The sequence below is a fragment of the Poecilia mexicana genome, unplaced genomic scaffold (genome assembly GCF_051168715.1).
Source record: "Poecilia mexicana isolate PSO_F unplaced genomic scaffold, ASM5116871v1 scaffold_7, whole genome shotgun sequence".
In the NCBI taxonomy this organism is placed as follows: Eukaryota; Metazoa; Chordata; class Actinopteri; order Cyprinodontiformes; family Poeciliidae; genus Poecilia; species Poecilia mexicana.
The window spans coordinates 15209331-15232571 of record NW_028263376.1 but is presented as its reverse complement, the minus strand read 5'-3'; the positions used below and the strand labels follow the sequence as shown (position 1 = coordinate 15232571).

The 23241-nt window shown below is 37.1% G+C and overlaps 1 protein-coding gene across 1 annotated transcript; it reads left to right on the top strand.

The window, feature by feature from the left end:
- Positions 1-13189: 13189 nt before the first annotated feature.
- cbln4 (cerebellin 4 precursor) lies at positions 13190-21502 on the top strand. The gene is made up of 3 exons (XM_014979797.2): positions 13190-13816; positions 18213-18329; positions 20132-21502. Exons 1-3 carry the CDS (start codon positions 13550-13552, stop codon positions 20327-20329), a joined length of 582 nt encoding a protein of 193 aa, XP_014835283.1. The 5' UTR covers positions 13190-13549; the 3' UTR covers positions 20330-21502.
- The last annotated feature ends 1739 nt before the right edge of the window (positions 21503-23241 follow it).

Sequence of the window (23241 nt, the reverse complement as noted above, 5' to 3'; positions counted from 1 at the left end):
AATTATCAACTATAATAAGTCAAGGGCACGCTGACGCCCCTCCACATTCTGCTCAGTGTCTCACCTGCTGCAGACACTCTGAAGAGTCTTACTCTGGATAAACAGGCCTTTTGACCGTCAAGCTAACAGCTTGTCAGAGTTCGGCAGATTCCAAAACAGATTAGTTGGAGGTTAAAACAACCTAATCATGAAAAATAAAAAAAATCATAGCTTTTAATGTAATTAACACTACCTCATTTTATTTTATTCAACATCTATTTCTTTTAAAAGTAATTTAAATTAAAACACAAGTTAGTCTGTCATGCATTAGCAGGAATTTTCCAAACATATTTTAGTCATTTGTCCCTATGCAGTTTTACATTGGAATGGGATTTACTCAGTTCCATCACGTCACACACACACACACACACACACGCACACACACACACCCCCACGCACACACGCACACACACACCCCCACACACACACACACACACACACACGCATGCCCACACTGACAACTAAGGTCAATTTAGAGGGACGATTTAATCTGACATGCATGTTTTCATATTCTCTACTCATTCACATGCAGAACAGGCAGACTTTTGAGAGAAAAAGGCTCCAGCTGAGATTTGAACAAACCATCTTCTTGCTATGAGGCAACAGTGCTTCCTGTCACTCCATGGTGCAAGTCCTTCAGGTGAAACGTACTTCAAAACAAAACAAAACACTGTTCGTATATTTTATCATGATTTTGTTTTGTTTTACGCCACATCACAATTACATTAGAAGGTTAAACAGGTCAGTTTTCAAAGGTGCTGTTTATCTTCCACAATTAACTTCTGGTATTCAGAACACATGAAGATTCAGTATTTGTCTGTACTTACTCAACGGGCAGTTTGATTATTTTATGAGGTGCAATGAAATAATCATATTGCCGTGCAATACTTCTACCCTACCCATATTATCCTCAATACCAATCTGTGCAAGCACAATACACTTTAAAAAAATGTTAATTCCTTCTTTATTCAACCAGGAGAAACCCACAGTTTAGAGTCTCAATTAAAGTGGTGACAGCAGCTTCAAAAAGCATAAAAAACTAATAATGAGAACAATGACATGTACTGTGATCCAGTCAAACAAACAAAATAATTGATCAAAAATCAAAATATAAAAAAATCTAAATGTCAACATCCAATATTGACAATTCTTACACAATGTTTCAGGTAGATTAGATTAACTTGTGAGAGACAGATTATATTGACAGCATGGCACTATTCTTTAAAGTGGAAAAAAAATGCAAAAAAATCATTGGGACTAACAGCATTCTTGCAAACTTTCCTGTGTAGATAATTTACGATGGAACCTTTATGCAGACTTGTGCAGATATTCTTGAAAAGTGTAAATGTAAATCAGTTCATTGATTTCCATTTACTACATTATTATTTACTACATTATTACATGTAAGAGGTTTGCTTGATATAAATTAGTACTTCGCTTGCTACGTTTGTTTTCAATTGAGCTTTTTATTCAAATTCTTAAGATTTAAAGTATCATTTATGCATAAAATTTGGAATAAAATATTAAACTACGAGACTTTTGGTGGCAAAAAACTATTACATCCTACATCAAAGTACATCCACAAAATGCATCTACTTTGGTGACAGAGAACGGTAGTAGTTCACCTCAAATGATTTAAAAGACACCATCAGATGGGTATTTCTTTGTAGGGGATAATTCAAATATTGCTGCAGACATATCAATTAAAACTGCACCAGTTCTTTGATAGAATGAAAACTGAAAGAGTCCTGCAGTAATGGGTGTGATTATTTTGAACATTTAGTCAGGCTCAGGGATTTTTCTTCTCCTACTACCTCAAAGGAAGCTCCAAGGCTCCCAGACAGTCGGGAGCATGGTGGCTCTGCTGCAGAACCAACACAAAACTTTTCCCTATCGGACAGAACGGTCTTCCCGATGCTGGTAGAATGTGATTTACAGGCCTGATCAAAGAAAAAGAAAACCTGATGGCATAATGAGTGGAATCCTTTAATTAGAAGGAAAAGTTTGACATTTTTATTTTAGTGAGAAAATGACGACTTTAATTAAAACTCGGTGTGCAAAAACTGCCAGTTCGTTAGCAGGAAAGTCAGAAAAAAATCACTAAATGTTTCTTTCACCGATATTTATCTTAAGAATTGAAAAAAGAAAAAAAATGTGTTAAACTGGCATCTAGATGGCTAATTAAATGTGATTCTTCTGCTGACATGGCATCAGTTTTTTTTTTTCAATTCAACATAAGTGAATTATTTATTTATGAGGAAAAAAGACACTGATGAAGCAACAAAAGTAAAATTTCGACAGTTTTGTCTTTCCTTTTGCCAAAATGCAAAAACTGTTGAAAAGTGAAAGCTGGACAGACACAAAAACTTGAAATTTATACAATAATGGTTGAAAAGTTTTGGAATTTGGATAATATCAACTAGCATGAACAAGACTAACTTTCACCATCTTTAATTATTCTAAATTTGTGCAAAAAAATGTAACAAAAAGTCAAATTTTAAATATATCTTTCTCGACTAAATAGGAATAATGACTGGCTATTTTCAAATGACTATAAAATAGATGCTCATGGGTCCATGGTGGATTTTCAGCAATTTGTATACATAATACACAAAATCATCTGGTGTGTAGGAAGTGTCCAAGGTTAGCAGGGGTGTGCACAGACATGTTGGAAGACAGATGCTAAAGTGGAAAAAAAGGACACCTTGTGCAGAAAATGGAAATGTCGACAGATTTTTATTTGTGCCTCCTACAGGATTTTTTAAGTCTCACAGCCACTGATAATAAACATGTAGTAAAAATCTGGAAAACATTTTAAAAGAGTATTTGACTCTGACCAAACTGTGAACATTTAGGAGCAAGACATGTAAAGCAGCAGTTTGACAACAAAGAGATACTGAAAAATGTTTTTAAGACCTTTTCTTACTATGAGAGAATGAAAACTGTAAAGTTGTAGTCTGTGATATTTTCTAGTGGTTTTGTGATGAAACTGAAACATTATCACACAAGCTCCACAAAGACAAAGTGCAGCTCCTTTGTTCAGTGCTGAAGCCACACAGTTTTGTTCTGGGTTATATTCCCAAACACACCAGAGACACGGAGCGATAATGTTGCAAACTCCTCAACACATCACTCCTCATTATCTTATAGCAATTCAAATTTATGCAAAACACTTCAATTTACAGACTAAGACTGTTTAAGACATCTTTCATCTGGATCTGGTGGAGATGATTTGGGATTTTGTGGAGGCAGTCAACACAAGATCTCAAATGTCACTGAAAACATCAGCAAATGTGGTTGACTTCAGCAAATTTGAGCCTCTTGTACACTGCTTTCTCCTCATTTATCACCGTGACATATTAGATTGCATATTGATGTGAACTGTAATATTTATAGCCAAATATCACCTGCTTGATATTCCTAATGTGTTACAAACAAAACACAACAGATTTCCACATCGTATTTCTGCATCTTGTCACTCTCCCTTTTCAATATCAAACCACCAATCTACAATACTCCCAGTTGGGAGATTGTTGCTCTTTTAAACATGATCTGCGTTTTGGGCTGTAGGTGATGAATGTAGGTAAAGTCTGGGGATGATTTGTCAGATATTCATTAAAGTTCAAAGCGATATTTAATCCATAAGTCATCTAACATTCAGGATTTTCTTTTTTTATTGACTCATTTCTTACCTATTTTCTCCTGCAGAAGAAAGTCATTAAACAGCAGAAAGTATACAGAGGTTATTGTTCTATAATCAGAGGAATGATTAGGCTGCACATTTGTAGAAAAACAAGGCTTTTGTTTCAGACTGTGGCTCATACCAGCGGCTTTTGTAGAGTAGAAATCTCTTTTTTAAAAGAATGTCCTGCAAATGGCAGCAGCACAGTTCTAAGTAGTCACTTAGAGAGAGACACACTCACTGATCAACAACAACATCAACATTAAAAATTGAAAACCTAGGTTCTAAAGCAGCTTAAAAGCAATGACACACAGATTTTTTGCCAGAATCTGTGCAGATTCTAGGAACCGTCAGTAAAAACCAGGCCTGTGAGTGCTGGTAAAAAATCCCTGCAGGCCTCTGGTGGATATAAATGTTTAGGTAAGGAGGATGGAGTCCCAATACTGCCTTATAAGTAAAAAGATCCCAATGAATCAAACAGTGAATGGAAAGGTAGAACCAGCCAAAATGAGAATACAGTGGACAGAGAGAGATTTTAAGTTTGTGATGAATCTCAGAGCCCTGTGAAACAGAATCCAAAGCAAGAAGACACTGAGAGACAGTATGAGCATATAAAATATCACCATAATCCAAGACAGACAAGAATGTTGCATCTACAATTCTTAAAGGTAACATCTTATGCGGAATTCAAATTGTGCACATTTTTAATACTTCTATTTGGGTTCTACTGTTGTATGCGTTTTACAATGGCTGCTGTTAAAGATGGAGTGTTTTTTTTTTTCTTAACTTACCATTCAGAAAAAAAACTTGTTTCATTCTTGTTGGTTGTGCTGGATACTCTACTTCTACTTTTCAAAGATAAACAGCTGTGTGATTGCACATTTATTTGCAGCCATTTTCACGTGTGAGTGTAAACGTTGAGTGGAGGAACGTGGCCAGCAGCTTCTTTGGATTTAAAGTGAAGACAGCTCATTCTTAAAGGAGCTCAAAATAGGCAGAACTGAGCAGACTAAAATCTCATTACCTAAAAGAAATGTAATGAACTTGTTTTGTGTATCCTACAAACCAATCCTGACCTGTTCAAGGATGCATAACAGGTCACCTTCAACAACTTTCCATGCAGGTTTTTACACTGGTAAGAGACCAAACAGCTGTGGCGTTCAGTTATTGTAAACTGCACATAGTTGCAATTTAACGCTTCTCAACGAAGTCGCTCAAACATAGCAACCCTGTTGTAATGCGTTCAACTTTGTTGTTGTGTGCAGCTGCTTCAGCCTCACATTATACTCAGTGAAGCCAGTTTTATATCATCAGTGACATTTCTTGCCAACCAGACAAGAAATGTCAAAATCAAAACCTTCAAACTCAGCTGAAACTTGCAGCTTTGCACATTGACAAGCTAAATGTCCTCTGGAAAAGTTGCCAAATAAATATTAATCTCAATGACAGGAAAAATATTTGACAGAGTCAAGACAGAACTGTAATAAATGTCAAAATTGGTGGTGGTAGTGTCATACTGAGGATATGTCTTTGCAGCCAGATGTACCTGGTATTGCAGAAAATACATACAATAGGGAATAAAGAGGTGTTTGTCTAAATTCTTAAACTTCACCTCAAAATACCTTGGTAGTCTAAACCTGGGGACATATGAATGTGCCAACAGAACAGTGTAAAAGCAGCTTCTCCAAACATTCAAAAGGTAAAAGTAAACCTGGATTTATTTGGCCACAGAACATTTGTTCACTACTTTTCTGTCAATCTGATATCCAAACTCATCAATATGTAGGTTGGGTTCCGTTTATGTCTGTTAATGAAGTGCTGCATGTGCTTGAGTGTCAGCAGTTTAGTACTCCAGCCCAAGTGTTACCTCAGGGGGCTTTGGTGTTTATTTTACAAGCTTGTGTACTTTAGGTGATACATCAGAATGTGTGAAAAGATGTTTGCATTTAATCAGGCTGTTCGGAAGAGCTTCGGCAGGTTTGGGACGTCGGTGCGGTTGGAGATTTCACTTTGCAAATGAAAAGCTAGCTTCTTTTTCAGGTACACATGGCTCTGACGTCGTTAGGCTGAAATGAATACAACCCCATCCAGCTGATGTGAAAGCAGTGTGTTTTCAGACAAGCCGAGGGAATGTTTACCAAACCATCACATGTCAACAGCATGGAAGAAAATCATTTTACAACTTGAAAGAAAATACAGACTCTAACAACATCCTTTTCTTCATTCTGTTAGACTTATATTTATGTGAAGCTGAAAAAATTCTGTCAAAGATTCATGTCTATGTACCAATGCAGACATACATCCACATAAACTGGATGTGATGAAAACTTTGTGAAGACTTCTGAACAACTAAAGGGTGGAAAAAATATTTTGCATGCAAACAAGTGAAGAAAGAATTTTTACTGCAGGGAAGGTTTGACTTTTATTCATACTAAAGCACTATGACATCCACTTGATAACAATGATTACCTGCATAGGTCCCTACATAATACATTTTATGATAATGCTGCTACTCTTTGATTATGTGTAAACTTAAAAGTGGCTGACTAATGCTGACTTACAGCATCAGTAAATTTCCTCAGCAAAATGTGAAAGTATCAGTGATGGTTAACCGTCGCCAACGTCACTAACTGATTGCTAATCTCTAGCTTTACATCCAGGCTCAAAACGACATGCACTACTTTGTGTTTAAGAAAATGTGAGTGTAAATGTAACTTCAGTCGTGGTGTAGAAGTGGTAACACTTTATTTGAAAGGGGGTGAATAAGACTGTCATGACACCGTCATAAACATGACATAACACATGTCATGAACATGAATAAGCCTTCATGAATATTTATGACTGTTGTCATAAAGCGTCATTCGGTAAATCATGACACTTTTAATACAAAGTTGACATTATTCAAAATGTCTTTGTTATGACAACTTGACATTAACCAAGAAATCATTACTGATATAAATTTGTTATAAAAGTATTACTGATTTCACTTTAAAAATTAGGTAACTTTATGTTATTAAAGGTAAAGTTTAAACAGTAAGTAATGTCACTGCTCCTTTTTCTGAATTAACAATACTTACGCTACACGCTACATGCTACACAACATGAATAATATAGTACACGCAGATTAAATAATCATCTTTTCACGCCCAATTGTTTTTTTTTTTTTGTTTTTTTTTACAATCAGCCAATAATAGGCCTTAATTTCATGTGTCTTGCTTCCTTCTGTTGGATAAAAAAATGTGAGTATTTTGTAACCCAGAGGGATTAGACAGCTGTACAAACTGATGCAGAGTTCAGCTTTGACTGGGTTTTTACTGCTGAAACTCTGAGGCTTATCATATCCTGTTTGTGTATTTATATTTATTCATTTGGGAGACGCTTTTATCCAAATGAGGATATAAAGTTACAAAGCTAACGTAAAAGCTACATAGAAAGAAGAGCACTTTGCCAGAGCTGACAGATTCTGGTACTTGGACACTTTTTCTTGGATAAGGTTACACACCACTCCTCCTGATGCAACAGTTTGATTTGTAAATCAGTCTCACAGAAGAACAAAAAATAATGAGTGCACAAAAGTATGTTATGAACTTTCTGTCTATCTTGGGCAATAGTTGTCTTGAGTGTATATTTGGTGTATATTTTAAAACTAATGTTGCCATTCAGACTAATCTTCACAAAATGAATACTGTATTCACTCAGAACTAGAAGAATAGAATATTCTATGCATCTACAAAACAAAAGAAATATGACAATATGTTTTATTGTGCCTGTGCACTTTGCTTTATTGAATGTCAGGAATGTCTTTTCTTATCTCTTTCTGGCACATGTGAAGAACAGACCATAAACCGACTTTGACTTTGATAGTTAAATAACAATGAACCTCATAAACAAGCATTAAAATAGTTAATGGAATAATTCCACTCTTGAACACCACTTCACCGTCATTGTATCATGGATCAAGTTGCTTTTAGTTAGTGGAAGTAACAGCTGTACTTTATGACTAAAACATGAGACTAGAAGATACAAACTACTCGGGAAAATTAACTATTAATTAACATTAAAATAATTATAAAGCTCATGTGCAACCTTTGAGCAAATATTTGTCTGCCAGCTGTATATTTTATACAAACACATTGGTCCCTGGTATAATGTATTATCACAGCAGATACTATGCAACACTCTAAAGCAGAACAGAAAATTCTAATTAAATACTATACGGTCATTGTCAACAGTTTTAAATGTTTTGTTTTAATTGCAAATGTTTCCTATTGATCAACTTCAAATTTATGTGAAGACAAAGAAATAGATTTGTTTATACAATACATCTCTTAAGAAGCGTGGTCTAACAACTTTTATTTTTCTAAATTACCGTATTTTCTGCACTTCAATGAATGGCCTATTTTAGGACTTTTTTCATACATTAGGCGCACCGCATTATAAGGCGCATAGAATAGACGCTTCATACTCTATTATTACAAATCCACATTAATAAAGAAATGGTCCCCGAGTACTTTATATAGTAGGCTGGCCCAGCCGTTGTTTCACTCACGGTGTTGGTGTTGCGATATTATGGCCAACTGCTTTCTGGGTAACACAGACCAACCGACACGCTGCCGCTGCAGTCTCTGTCTCTCTTCCCCTGCCCCTCCCCCCCTTTAAATGTATTATCAAACTTTATTAACAAACCAGTGTTCTGACAACTATCCCAGCATGCACCGCGCACTACTTCTTCTACGGGGGAAAAAGAAGTTGGCGGCTGCTTACCGTAGTGGACCAACTACGTAAGCAGCCTACTGCATGTCTGTGTAAACATGACGTCTTTCATTTCGATCTGAGTTAATTAGCGTAGCATTTCTGCCGGATTTTCACAACATATCAGCCACGACAATGGACAGGGGAACCAACAAGTTCATGTCATCTTTTTTGGACGACATCAAGGTGTTTGAGCCACTGGATGCCTCCAACATTGTGCGCGTCACAGCTAAAAGCTACCGATAGATGAGGAAAACAGCAGATCCTCACACCCTCAGCATAAATATAGCTGTGGACAAGATCACTGATGCCTATTGTTCTTGCAAGGCTGGGTAAGTCGGCATTCATGGTTTTGATGGTCCACAATGTACATTAGCATATGTTTACTACTGTAGCTTGTGTTTGTGAGACGGTCACGCACGTGGTAGCTGCACTGTGACCTAAAATGGGCATTAGCCAATGAAACGCGGCCCCTGTGGTAAGGTCCGTTGCTGGACCTGTTGTGGCTCAATATTGGTCCATATATAAGGCGCACCGGATTATAAGGCGCACTGTCGGCTTTTGAGGAAATTGAAGGTTTTTAGGTGCGTCTTATAGTGCGGAAAATACGGTAAGTCTCATTCTAAACATGCAGGCTATCAGTACACAACTTTTTATGTGGGAAGTCAGAGGTCACCATCATTCTAACCACCCACTGAAATCACAATATCAATGCACAGATTTAACCTCTTTGACATGACCCAACCGGGGTCAGTGATCCAATCACTGCTGTGTGTGATAGGTCAAAATAACAGAGTGAATATAAAATATCACTTGTTTACCTGAATTTTTATTCAGCATTAAAATATTGGGATACATGCAGAGGTTTAATTTGGCTACAGGTGGTAAAAAGAAAATGTGAGCATTTGTATCCAGGTAGCCTGCTTCTGCTTCTCTTTAGCCTGGTCTGGTATCTTATCTTATCCTGATTACTGAATTATGCTTCAGAGATGTGCTGACCATTACTGTCCTGCAGAGTCTGATATTGCTGCATAAAATGTGGAGAAAAAACATTCTCAATTCTAGTCTGATTAGCCATGTTGAGAGAATACTAGCCTAAAGATACGATGGAAAACTGAACATTTTAGGGCAGGAGAGAACATGTCAGTCAGACATAAAGGCAGTACAGCACTTATGGCACAGATGGCTTACAGTTTCCTCTCCAAGCTGGTGCCACTTCTCACAGTGAGGTTGAAGGAGATGCAGGAAAGTGGCATTGCAAGCTTCACTGGTGGATCATATGGCATTATTTGTTAGATATTTATGTTAAATATAAATGATGAAACTGCAGAAAAAAACTGCTCTTAGGGCAATTTAATCAAAGGCTATTGACACAATGTAATACAACCTTTTGTGCAATATCCTTTAAAGGTGCAATATGCAACTTTTATAATTTTTTCATGTGTTTGTTAAATTTATCACTATGAAAAGATTGAGCTCCTCCACCTCCTGCCTGTGCTACCAGGGCTGTCTGGAGAAATTCACTGCTCCCATCAAAAACAACCAATCATAGGAGCATCTTAGTGCTGTCAAACTAGTGAACGTGTTGCTAAATGTGCTAATAGCGGAGAAACAACTCAGAATTATAGAAAACTGTTTATCCGCTGTCATTGGTTACCATGTACACTAGCGACAGGCTCTGCAGACAGAAAGAAGCAGTTTCACAGCAGAGAGGAAGTGTGTGGGGTGCACACAGTCATGACCGACAGCACCAAGACCCACCTCTAGGTTGTGATTGGTTGTTTCTAGTTAGCACTATGCGTACTGGAAGAAGGCAGAGGAGCTTGGTTTTTGTGTGACAGTTTCAACAAAAATGTAAAAAAATTATTTTTTTAATTAAAGTTACATAATGCAGTTTGAATTTAAGCTCACACTGAAATAATGAAGTAAGAGGCTACTTTTCACCCTGCAGACAATGTAACAAATCCTAAAGGTTGCTCCGATGTTTTTGATAAAATTTGATTTCTTCAGAGGCTTCACGCAGCATTGCAGAGAAAGAAAAGAGGTGTGAGACACCTGACCTTGGGGGTCTGGGTTACTACCAAAGCTGCTTGACTGGCATTTCAAAGAAATAAAAAGGCAGTTAAAATCTCTGTGGTGGTTTAGTGGTTGTTTTTGTGGAGCTTATGAATAGTAGGTTGCGCTTTATTTCACAGACCTTATTGCTGACTTAATAAATTCAGACATTCATTATTTAAAATCAAAAGTTTTCATTTAAAAAGAACTCCAGAAACTTAAAATTTTACTCTGTGATGAGTTAAAGGGAGATTTTTGATTCTTAGATGTGAGGTTCTGTGAAACCAAGATCAGTAGGAGTATCCTTCATTTGAGAAGTGAAGAAGTGTGAAGAGATGTGGAGGCCGAACAGCTGGTAAGTTGGACCTGCAGTTTATTAAAATTCTTTCCAGTTCTCTACTTGTTTGGAAACTCAGTTAACTGATCGGCTGTTTGGGTGGGAAACTGTCTCGAACAGAACAGTAGATGTTAAATATTTAAAGATAAATTTATTATAACTTTACAAAACATCAGCTAAGTGTCACCTTAGCGTGCCAACTGCAGCCATTCTTTTAATTGTCTTATGTTTGAAGAAGTAAAGTTTGTTTTTATTTATTTCTTTTTCAGCAAGCAAGTAGTCACCATTGTATTTTGCTAAATAAGGTATTTCAGTTACCTGCCGATTATTTTATAATTATAGTTTCAGGCACAATTTTAAAAATTGAGCATTTTTAGCTTTCCCATATTTTTGTGTGGGGACGTCTAAAGACATTTTTGCCTTTTTACCTTGTGAGACCAAACAACAGCACCTTGCTATCTGCATCAGACACAAACATATCTTAACTGTAGCAGGGTTTCAAGAAGAAAAAGAAAGAGAAAAGGTGAGACAGCTTTTCAAAAGAAACTATCTGAGAGTGACTCATTAGTAACCATGTTAATGAGCTTGTTCATTAGGGAGCAGTTTGCTTATTTGGGTGGTGAGACAAACAACTTCACAATAGACAGAGTCATGAGGTGACAAGGTAGGCTCTCCTTTGCTTCAATAAAACTAGAGACAGGAACAACTCGTCTCCAGCTGCTGTATTTCATATCATAACATTAAATAACTCTGACTCCTGATGGTATAAAGAGAAACTTTGAAAGATACAGACATAATTAACTTAATATAAAGAGCAAAATGGGTAAATAAATAGATGTGTGCAGTCATCTGGGTTAGAACTTTAACTCATATTGAAAAACCCAGACAGGCATGGAAAGAAAATAAAATCTCATCTAAAAAAGAGACCTTAACTGAGGCTCAAACCAAGATCCTTCCTGCTGTGAAGCAAGAGTAATTACAGTGTTGACATGATCAGAGCTGCACAACCGTCCGTCATCACTAGACTCTCTGTGCAGCTCCTCCTGACTGTTTACTGAAATAAGGAATTACCTGAAGGAGAAGAAAACCTTATCGCTGCTGCATTTACTAAAGGAGATTATTTTTACAGTTTTAATCTGAAAATTAAATACAACTTCAGACTTGTTGAATAGTTCTTCACTCCAACAATCTGAAATACTATAATGCATTCAACAGAAAATGTTCAAGATGTTATCAGTGATATGATCCGTCTGTCCATTCCATCCCCATTCAGAGCCACTTCCATAGCACAGCAATGATGCATTGCATTATACCATGCAACTCTGTGACAGAATAATTATTAAGATATTAGACATGTTTGTATTTCTGTCTCACAGCAATTACAGGCTTAGGTTCCCTGTCCTGTGTGGTTCTTTGTTGTCCTGGTATGAACCGGTGATGTGTCCAGGTAAAACAATCTACCACATATCCTAACAATGTTTGACTGTGATTTTTGGAACATTTTCCAACAATACTGCTTGAAACATTCAGCAGGAGCAGTTGATAAAATGTCTTTGCAAAATATATCAGCTACAATTCACCACTGTTTAGATTGAAACTAACTCTTGAACTAACAGTAAATAAGGATCTACATGCTTTAGAACTCCAAATGAGCTGAACACTTATTTTATTTTATTGACTAGCTCTTGACCAATTAGACTTGTACACATTTGAGTTTCATGTTGTTTACAATGCATGAAATCGAGTTTAAAACGGGAGAAATTCTTTCAACTTATGGAAAGTTCTGCCTTTTGAAGACATTCATAATCTGACAGTAGATTCTCTGATGTCAGGAGCCATGAAGGTTCCTTCACTGACTCCTTTGAAAAACCACAGATCCGCGCACTAACTTTGAAAAATGTCCAGTCCAGCTGCGCGCGGTGAGACTACAACGAATCACAATATTACATTGAAACTAGAGACCTAGTCTGGACAGATCTGGACAGATGCAGATGTTTTGATGAGATGCTCTTTATTGCACTCAGGCTCCCAAAGCTGAGACAGAAAGTGAAAATTACCTGGGAACAATTTCCTCGAAGATTATGTTTTTTCTCATTCTTCATCCCATGTATGTTCTTATTACTGTCAGCGGATCAGAGTGTACTTTGAGATTGTGAAGATCAAATTAATTTTGAAGAGAATGAGGAAATGTAATCTAAGCTTTGGGACATTTACGCACACATAGTTAATTATTCTCCTGCCACACGTGTGTGCGTAAAGTGGAAGTCTGAGCGCGCACAAAGGCGGAACATCACTGCGGGAGCAGCTGTTACCAGATGCGTTATTCGGAGGAGTGAGGGCTATGGACGGTTCATCGATTGATTTCACTGGAACCATTTTTCATCCAGCTTCCACGGTGGTCCACTATGGTCTCATCCACGATTCCTGAATGAATTCGAACTGAAAATGATAACATTTTTGCTTCTTTTGTTTCTGCGTAACGTGATCTAGATCTAATAAGGATTCATTGTCACTGATGTTTCGCTCGATAATGGCTCTTTTTTGGGTCCAGTAAGAGAAGCTCACAGCGTCAGACGCGTCTGCGGCGGTGAAGACCGGTGGAGGGACTGGAGAACTCGCGGCGCGCAGGAGAATTTCTCTCGCTCTCTTCAAATCGGAGCTATTACAACAGAAAAAGGAGCGCCATGGTGAACTCGCTCATACTGCTGCTCAGCTGGACAATGATCTCCGGGGTTGCGAGAGCTCAGAATGATACGGAGCCGATCGTGCTGGAGGGAAAATGCCTGGTGGTGTGCGACTCCAACCCGGCCACGGACTGGAGGTCTTCGTCCTCTCCGCTCGGCATCTCCGTGCGCGCCGCCAACTCCAAGGTGGCTTTTTCTGCAGTCCGGAGCAACAATCATGAACCGTCAGAAATGAGCAACAAAACAAGAATAATCTACTTCGATCAGGTTAAAACCTTTTTTTTATTGTTGTGACAATTAATCTTATTTAAAATGTGCTTAAAAACTGATGAACGCGCACTAACATCAGTTTTAATATTCTGTCAATATGTTTTCAATCCAGTTTTACTCCTTTGGCTTTTTCGTAAAACTTGTCTCTGACGTGATGCAGGACATTAAAATATCGTTGGAGGTTTTATTGCAGCTGCACCCTGGAGTTTAGTTTGACACGCAAATAATGTGGTTCCCCGCACGCAGATCCGAAAGTAACCGGATCTTGTGTCCTGTATTAGCCCGCACACACACACACACACACACACACACACACACACACACACACACACACACACACACACACACACCTGTGCTTCCTACCATCAGCGTGTACGCGTAACGCTCACCCAGAGCCGGTTCAAGGCATGCGCGAACAAAGCTGCGGCTTAGGGCCCTCCCCACGCTAGCAAGGGGCCCCAAAGTTTGAAATTCTCACACAATTTATAGTTTTTAAAGCTTATCAATTGTTTAACTTAAAGCACAGGCTTTCTTTAAAAACTAAAAACATTTTTTAATGCTTGAGGATTTATTGCACGATAGTATGCAAATTATTTAGGTATTTATAAATAGAAATGTGTACAGAATTAGCAGTTAGATTGAACTTTAAATAAAAAACAGGGCTTATTTTAAAATAACTAAAGCCAGCAACATGCAAGTTTTTTCTAAATAGCTGAAAAAAAAACTTACTGTGATGTTTATTGTCGTAACTCCTGGATTTCCCTAAAGATGCTCTTCATACATGGTGAAAGTTCTGCTGTCGTGTTGTAACAAAACCACCAACATCCAAACCTCATTTCATTATTATCTCACTGGAAGCACATCCTATGGAAGCATCTTGCTGTCACAAAGAAAACATTTTTTAAACGCTATCATGTTATAATAACTATATTATATGTTATAATAAACGTGAAATTTCATCCAGAAGGTTTGCTTTTAGTGTATGGATAATGAGGCTAGTACACATGAATTAATCAAGTTTTCCTACTTCAATGATCTAAAACTTGAACAGATACGGATGTTGCTGCGCATTGTGGATGGAATCATGCACTCTCAGAAGTTTTCTACACAGAATGGGACTGAACAGAAGGAAAAATCAGCCCAATCGTCTAAATGTGGTGGCTTTCCTATTGGCCATTTAGGTTGTGGGATGCATCATGTATATATGTTTCACCACCATAAATATGTTCACCATTGATATGTTGTGTCTCAGAGTGCAAGGAAACATTTGTTAACATTTTGTGATCCCATTAGTGTGGAGTGAAAGCAAAAGAGCGAAGCATTTATGTAATCCTGGACCTAATTTCATGTGACCTGTCGATTCCTACAACATGGTCTCCATAGGAGTCACAACAAAGAGCTATCCTTATTATTAGCCATTCATTTAGCATCACTTGCACCCCAAATTAAGCTGCTATGCCAACTTCTTTCTACTGTTGAGTACCATAAATGTAGCCAAAGCACATTACAGTCATCTGGGTGAAATGATCATGTATATAGCTTTTAAAACTTTTAAAAAGTTTATAACTCAGCTCATTTGACAACATAGGAGACATGTTACCTGGCAACCTGACATATGAAGAGATAATTTGGGCCAGCATCCTATTTAATGCATGCTGTTATAATAAATTAATGTCTAAATGAGTCATGTTTTAAATAAATCATATGTTTTTCCAAGAACATTTTAAATAGCCTGTTGTTCCCAACGTTATGCCTACTGAAAGAAGTAGGCAAAAGCAAAAACACAGTTTGTGATATGTTTACTTCTGTAAATGTATGAAATAATGTCGGGTGAACAACACAGATCAAGCAACTCATACTCTAAGCTATAGCCAATTTTGCCCATATTTAATGTGTTTATTCTATTATTGTAACAATAATAAGTGTCTACACAGACTTTTGACCTACTTATTTGTTTAGAATGTATAAATAGTCTCTGACAATAAAAATGAATAATTAATTATAAACCAATCTGTCCGAGAAGACAGATTTACTTTCTTGAGGTTTATGACTTGCTTTGAAAGAAAAATGCCTGAAATCACCCATCATCCTTTGGCTTACCTCGCATAAGAGAACATAAGATTAAAGATTCAAATACTTTTTTACTGAAGAAGAAAACTGAAATTACATTCTAGAACTGTTCTGGGACATAATGCATAACTTGTTCTGGCCAAACAAAAGGCACAGTCCTCACTGTTATATCACTAAAAGCCTCTTTACTGTTATCTGTAATTATCAGAACACAAACTCCACCGTATCCTTTTTTTATTCTCTTGTGGCATTTAAAAATAACAAGCAGAAGCTCGTCTCTGCAGGAATCCGGAAAAATATGGTGGAAACACACAAGACCGATTCCCTAAAATGACATTTTCCCCTTGGTTTCTCCTACACTACTGGCTCTAAAATTCATTTTTGAGTTTATAGCTTCTAGGGGAAAATTGCAAAGTGATGAGTCTCCTTGAGTTTTTGCAACTGTTTTGCATTAAGTAGATGCAGGAGCAATCCGCCCATCAAGTCCAGCAGATGTGAGAAATTCAAACTTTGTATCAGTTGTTCTGTATCAGGTGTGTCCACAGCTGATGAGAGAAGTAGGAAAATTGATTGATAGAAATATTCTTTACTGTTATCATTCAGATCATCAGGAAGTCCAGGTACTGACTTTTGGAGGCTTTACTCGGATTTAACTTGTAGAAAGTAATTTGAGTGTAAAAATCACAAAATGGAGTTTCTGTATCAGTAAGTGATGATTAAGACTTAACTATAGTAGAATGATGCTTCCCTTTATCTAATCCATTCAGAGATAAGGTAAATACTGATTAGATTATAAATTAAAGTACAATACTGTCATGAACTAGCTTGGATTTGCTAATATCAATATATTTCTTAAAACATACTCAAAACCACAAAAGTCAAAGTTCAGAAGAGTTAATTTACAATTCTACTGAAATAAAGTAAAAGTAATTTCACTTAGTAAGCTAAAAATTTACAGTAGACCATTCATTTATTTTGAATTTCTTCCCTACGCTCAGCAGACATAGTAACTATTGGAATATCAATGCAACAATTGCTGTATTTTAAAGAAGCAAAATGATTTTTGATGAAAATACATGCTGTTTATATGAATATACAAATTAATTACAAGGACAATCAGGCACATCTGAATAGAGGGCGTGATTTCTACCTAGATTAGATTTTGTGTGAAGTCAGCTGCACAACATCTGGCTTATTTTAATTTTCTTCTACTTTGCCCCCATCACCACCAATATTCACTAGACAATTTTTTGGTGCAATTTGGTTCTAGTCCTTGAGATGGAGGTAATATATACTGTATCAATATTGTATTTTTATCATATTTTGCATCACTTTCATAAGACATATTGGATTTCAGGGCAAAAGAATAGTATTTGAGGTAATTGTGGTGACAAGAAACTTGACCATTTAAAAAGCTCTGCTGTGGTTGGTGACAGGCATAACTGGAAGCAGATACAGCTTATTGCCTCAGCATTCTTGGACTGTCCCTGCAGTCTCAGCATAAAAGAAGAGCCCAAACATGAAAAATCACAAAAATTACACGTACATTGGCAGCATCAAGTGTTGGGATCCCTGAAACAGTCTGCCTTCTAATCCGAATTGCACACCGTGATCTTTTGACGTCTCTGCATAACGATCTGGTGTGTGAATTCAGCGAATCCCATGACTAGATATGAGAAGGGTTCTGATTCAGCTTATGTTGGTTTTTGAGCAGGTGCAAATCAGGAGGATGTGAAACTGCAGGTAGGAAGAGAATTGCTGCCTACATTAATTAAAATCCACTAACCTTTTCTTTCCGTTTTGCTTTAGACACAGTGGCTCTAATGTGACTGTGTGTGCAGAAAAACCTTTTAGTGACACCATGAGACGGTTGTAAATGGTCTGCTGGAGATGCTGACGGACATATTCAGGTTACATAGATTTCAACATGTAAATGAATGAAAACATGTTTGTCTACTTTATTATTGTCAGTAGATTATTTTGTGTATAGTACAACATGACAAAGCCTCTACGTTTCAGGTTTATCTTGAAAAAGAGGCAATGGAAAGTGTGATGTGGCCATAAACGACAAAACAAATAAAAACCCTGGAAACCTTTGAATGCATTTTTTAATCCACCTAAGAACAGCAGTTAAATGTTTGGCGAATTGTGTCATTTCAGTGTCTGACCCTAGGGACACTCACAGGAGAGAATCCGGCATGGTTGATAACATTTTTTATTTAATCACAAAAGCCATTTGAAATAAGGCCTTCATAGAAGTATTGAATAAATAAGGACCGTTGTCACAATACATACTGTTTTTGCTTTCCCCCTTTTCTCCCAGGTGCTTGTGAATATAGGAAACTACTTCACATTTGAGTCTGTCTTTCTTTCCCCAAGAAAAGGAGTCTACAGTTTTAACTTCCACGTCATTAAAGTGTACCAGAGCCAAACTATACAGGTACTGTCTTCATTTAGTTCACACGCCATTTTCTGTAAAAATGGCTAAATGTATTATAGTAATTCTTCTAAAAAATATTAGCTGACACAATTATATCAGCTTTAAAAATTGTTAATCATCAAAAGCTTTAAAAAGATGTACTCTAAATATCACTTTTAGCAATTTTACTTAGGATAAAAATGGGTGAATTTAGCATTTTATACCTATGCCATCCTCAAGGCAAGCACAGATGATACAGAAGTAAAACAAACATATCTGATACCTTCATTTTAGGATGCTTCTTTTCAGTGGAATTGGTATTAATGCATCCATGACAAGTGGAAAAAATTAACTTATTTTATAAATGTGGTCTAGTGGAAATGCCAGCCATAATCAAAACAACTTGAAAAGTCTGAGGTTTTTTCACTAATTGGCCAAAAGATTTGAAAAAGCTAAACTGATAAGTGTGTATTGTACAAACGTGAGTATATTCCCTTCAGTGCCTTCATGGGACTGAAAAGAAATAAGGCTAGTTGGTTAACTGAACCATGTTGATGTAGTGGAGCAGACAATAAAGCCTAAATATAAAATAATTCAATCAAAAATGTTATACATTCATCACACCAAAGGGTTTGGACTTTGGGCAGTTTTTCATAAAAAAAAAAAAGCAAGAGGAAAAAGATCAGAGCATATGTTGAAAAGATATATTTATCAGAACTTATTTTTTGGTAAATCAAACAAACAGTACTATCAGAACCAGACTAATAGAATAGGTGTTTTGTTAACCAAGATAAAAAAATCTTTTCACCAGGCATTAGTCATATCAACCACAAGACAGCTCTGTCAGCTCAGGAAGGAGCCGTTCTTACTGCACCAGTTTTAATAGTGTTAGCAATTCACCTTGGATTTTATTGGATTTTTGCTTTTCCAATGCCTCACTGCTCCTTTAAATCTCATTAAATTGGTTTAGTAGTCTAGACCACTGGTTTCCTAATTCGGGGTTGGAACCCCACTGGGGTTTGTGAATCAGCAAGTGTGGAGTCCAGAACCCCTCTGCACCACACTGATAATAGAAAGCACACGTATGCTGTAAATGTTATATGTCAATGTTAAATAGATAAAAGTAACATATTTGCTCATGATTATGTTTCTACTATCAGGACACTCTTGTTTAATTGACCTTATGGTATGATTAACTTGTAATGATGGTCTTTTCCACCAGTATTCTGTTTCTCACAGCTTGAAAAGTTTGGAAATCACTGGTCTAGACAAATGGCAATGAATATATACCTGTACAAAAGCAGGATATGTATAAAAATAGTCCCATAATAAATTGAACTATACTTATTTGAATAATCATTTAATACAAAGAAAAACAACAAATTATAGCAAACACATTTTATACAGAGAGGAAGTTGGGTTCCTTTGTTGTTCAAGTAACCAAAAGTCTCTATCACAGAGGGAAGCACCTTGCTTCTTGAAGGTATTCCCAAGGCTGTGTTTCTGAATTCACATTTACATGTTCTTCAGAGGCAAATGTATAAAAGTTTGAGGAAACATTTTTTAACTTTTTCACAAGTCCTAAACTTCTAGTATCTTAGTCTCAAACCAGCCAAAGGTGAGTGGTTTCCCTGAAGTTCATCCAGTTTGAAAAGCTCACCTGAGGATGCAGTCAAACTTCAGACTGATAATATTATTCTATATTTACCAGCACACCCTGTCTTAACTTTAATAAATGTCTTTGTTGCAGTTTTGTGCTTGTTGTTTGTACCTTATTGTCATCCTTATTGTCATTAATTGTTACTTTCTTGTGGATTATTCAGGTTAACTTGATGCTAAACGGAAAACCAGTCATCTCTGCCTTTGCAGGGGACAAAGATGTGACTCGTGAAGCTGCCACCAATGGAGTTCTACTTTATCTTGAAAAAGAGGACAAAGTTTATCTGAAGCTGGAAAAAGGAAATCTAGTGGGCGGATGGCAATATTCAACGTTCTCTGGCTTTCTCGTTTTCCCTCTGTAGAAGAAAATAAAAAGCAAGAAAAAAGAACAATTGTAAGTCTACAGACTTCTTCATAATGTGTTGTCACAGTATAATCAAAACATTGCTGCTTCATCTGCTGGATTCAGCCAAATGACTGAGAAATGACATGAATAAAAATATCACTACATGGAAAGGAAGTGACTTTGGAAAATGCTCAGATTCTGGGGAAAAGTCAGGTTTGGATCAAAAAGACTTGAAATATTCCTAATTGCTACCATGTGTTTCTGTCACTCAAGCAGACCCAGAGAAGAGCACTTGTAAAAGACACTGTTCAAACTTTGATTTGCTGAAATATGCTTAGGATGCTGTGATTTTTTTTTGTGCCACAATTATGGAATTTAGTTTCATCTGCTTTTGTTGGTGTAAACTGTATTTGCCTTTGTTGGCTGTATCAACTACCATGACCAATGTATACACATGAGAACATGAGAGCAATGAATCTTAATTAGACCAGCAACACAAAATACTCGGCTTCTGAGTTTGTTGGAGCAGTAACTTATTTTAGAATCAGTTCAAAACATGAATGAACTAAGCCACTTCTTAGCATGCTAACAGAGGCTTAAGTTTTCTAAATGCCTACTTTTATAAATTTCTATTACTCCCTTCAATTTCTGTGTTGTAGGAAGAAATGCTGCGATGCATGAAAAGGATCCAGAATCTCCTTTCCACCCATAAACACAGAAGCAGACAGATTTTCATGAGCTACCGCTCAGCTAACATGCTATTGATTTTTCATATATGTCAAAATGTTCCATAGCATGAGCGGTGTAGCTTTTACACACCGCGTACACTACATGTGTACCACCTCAACAGTGTTTTTGCAACTGCTACTCATTATTGGAACAGTGGCACAACAATTAAAAACCTTTTCACATTCAACACTATGTAGACAATCTGTCTGCGCTAATGAAGAATCACTCACCTCAAGCTGCCAGATGCTTGAGAAGCTGACAACTTGTACTTTACGACTAACATACATCTGAGTTCACCAACATCATGACCAGATAAGAATGTAGTGTAGGGCAAATCCTGATCTCATCCAAGGATCAGTATTTGAGGACTTTACTGGGGAATGTAAATCCAAATTATTTGTGGAAAATTTGCCTATTTGCAGATATTTTCACAGAGCATACTTAAAATATTCAAAAGAAATGCAACTTTGGAAGCTGAAATACTTGTGGACAATCCTACCTAACACAATATTGTATTGCATTTGTAAACCAGCCAATCCAGGAGTGCCATTCATTTTCCTGGTTTTGATTGGTTGTACCCGCAGTAGTGAAGAAAGACCATAGATGTTTGCTTCTGCTTCCCAAGACTGCTTCCTCTGTGCTCAGTAATACATAATAAAATGCTGTGTTTGAACTATCAGGGGGGCCATTAAGTATTTGCAGATTCACAAGTTGTTGTGGTCCCTGACTTCTGGAAAATGGAGTTTAGGTCTGGCCTAAAAAATCTCTAATTCTAGTTAGAAGTTTGAGTCCAGCCCAACCATCAAATATAATTCTGGCCTGATCCAACCCATATGTCAGGTCGAGCTTTACATCTAAGCAGTACTTGCAGATACCAGTTGGCCTCTGCAGTTCTGCAAATGCTAAGGAACATTTTCATAGTTTGACAGTGGTTCCCAAACTTTTTCTTCTGTGCCCCCCCATTGGTTTCCAAATATTTTCTGCGCCCTCCCCCATGGATTACAAATGGCTGTCTGGTTGAAACGACGCATGTGATGGGGGGGAAGGTACATGTTAAGCTTAAGGTGATGTATTGATATTAGCTAGTCATCTTTTAGCTAACATTACCTGCATCCAACAGCTTTACTCAACTCAGTCGGTTAGTTTGGAGGGAAAAACTTTGAAAAGTTCTTTGCGTTTTGCTGCCGTGATTCTAACACAAACCTACGTAGCTCCACCCAGCAGCAGCAGGTCTCCATCACAGGTGGAAACCCAGCGCGAGCGTCGCTCATGTTGCATTTAAAGGCGGCTCGGAAGAACAGGTTACAACATGTTAACAACGGATTAAACAGTTTTAACTGCTGACAAAAGTGACAGAGGAGACAGATATGGGAAGTGCGGAAGCCTCTACTGTATCAAATTGACATAGGAATAACAGAGAGTTGGCCATTCTAAGGTAAAAACCCAGCGCATACAGTGTTCATGTTTTGCTTTTTTTTTCATCCAGATGGCTTCCCGCGCCCCGCCCCCCCCCGCAATGACACGGTGCCCCCCTAGGGGCCGCGCCCCACAGTTTGGGAACCTCTGGTTTATGACATGAGTTCAGTCAGCTCTGCTGCTTGGGTCACACTTTAGGTACATTGTAATGTTACAGGACTTCAAATTAATTTCTTCATATAATCACCAATTTCTTTTGTCCCGTGTCTTAAAGTCGACCAAAACTGACAGGCTATTATATTCAGAAAACCAAGTCAAGACAAAATGAACAGCAACCTTAATGAATGCTATATTTAACATTATAAATTCCTGGAACAAAAAATATATCATACCAAGTGCTATTGCCTTATTACATAACGTGAAGTGACTAATTTGTCAAGAATAACATTATGTTGTATCGTCTATTTTAAGAAATGATTTATTTGCTTACAAGTAGCAAGTTTTGTTAAAATATAAATGTTAAGGCATGGGCTGGTGTTTCTAACAGAGATTCCAAATCCACTTTTGGCATTGATTTAAATTTGACTAGACTTCCAGAGGAAGAGAAAGGATTCTGAAATAAAGAATTTATTATAAGGTCCTCAGAAATCTGATGTTCGAAATTTTTGCTGAGTCATATTGTAAATTTGTGATATGTGTGACCTTAAGAACCATAAAATGACTACAGCTGAGAAAACAAACATTGAATAAAAGGCAAAAGACAAGCAAAATAACCAAACATCA

Bases quoted from the DNA above. Each gene is read 5' to 3' on its own strand.
- cbln4 (XM_014979797.2), top strand. From the start codon at position 13,550: ATGGTGAACTCGCTCATACTGCTGCTCAGCTGGACAATGATCTCCGGG. The intron at 13,817-18,212 runs GTTAAAACCTTT...CTTTTCTCCCAG, and splicing joins GAATAATCTACTTCGATCAG to GTGCTTGTGAATATAGGAAA. The intron at 18,330-20,131 runs GTACTGTCTTCA...TGGATTATTCAG, and splicing joins ACCAGAGCCAAACTATACAG to GTTAACTTGATGCTAAACGG.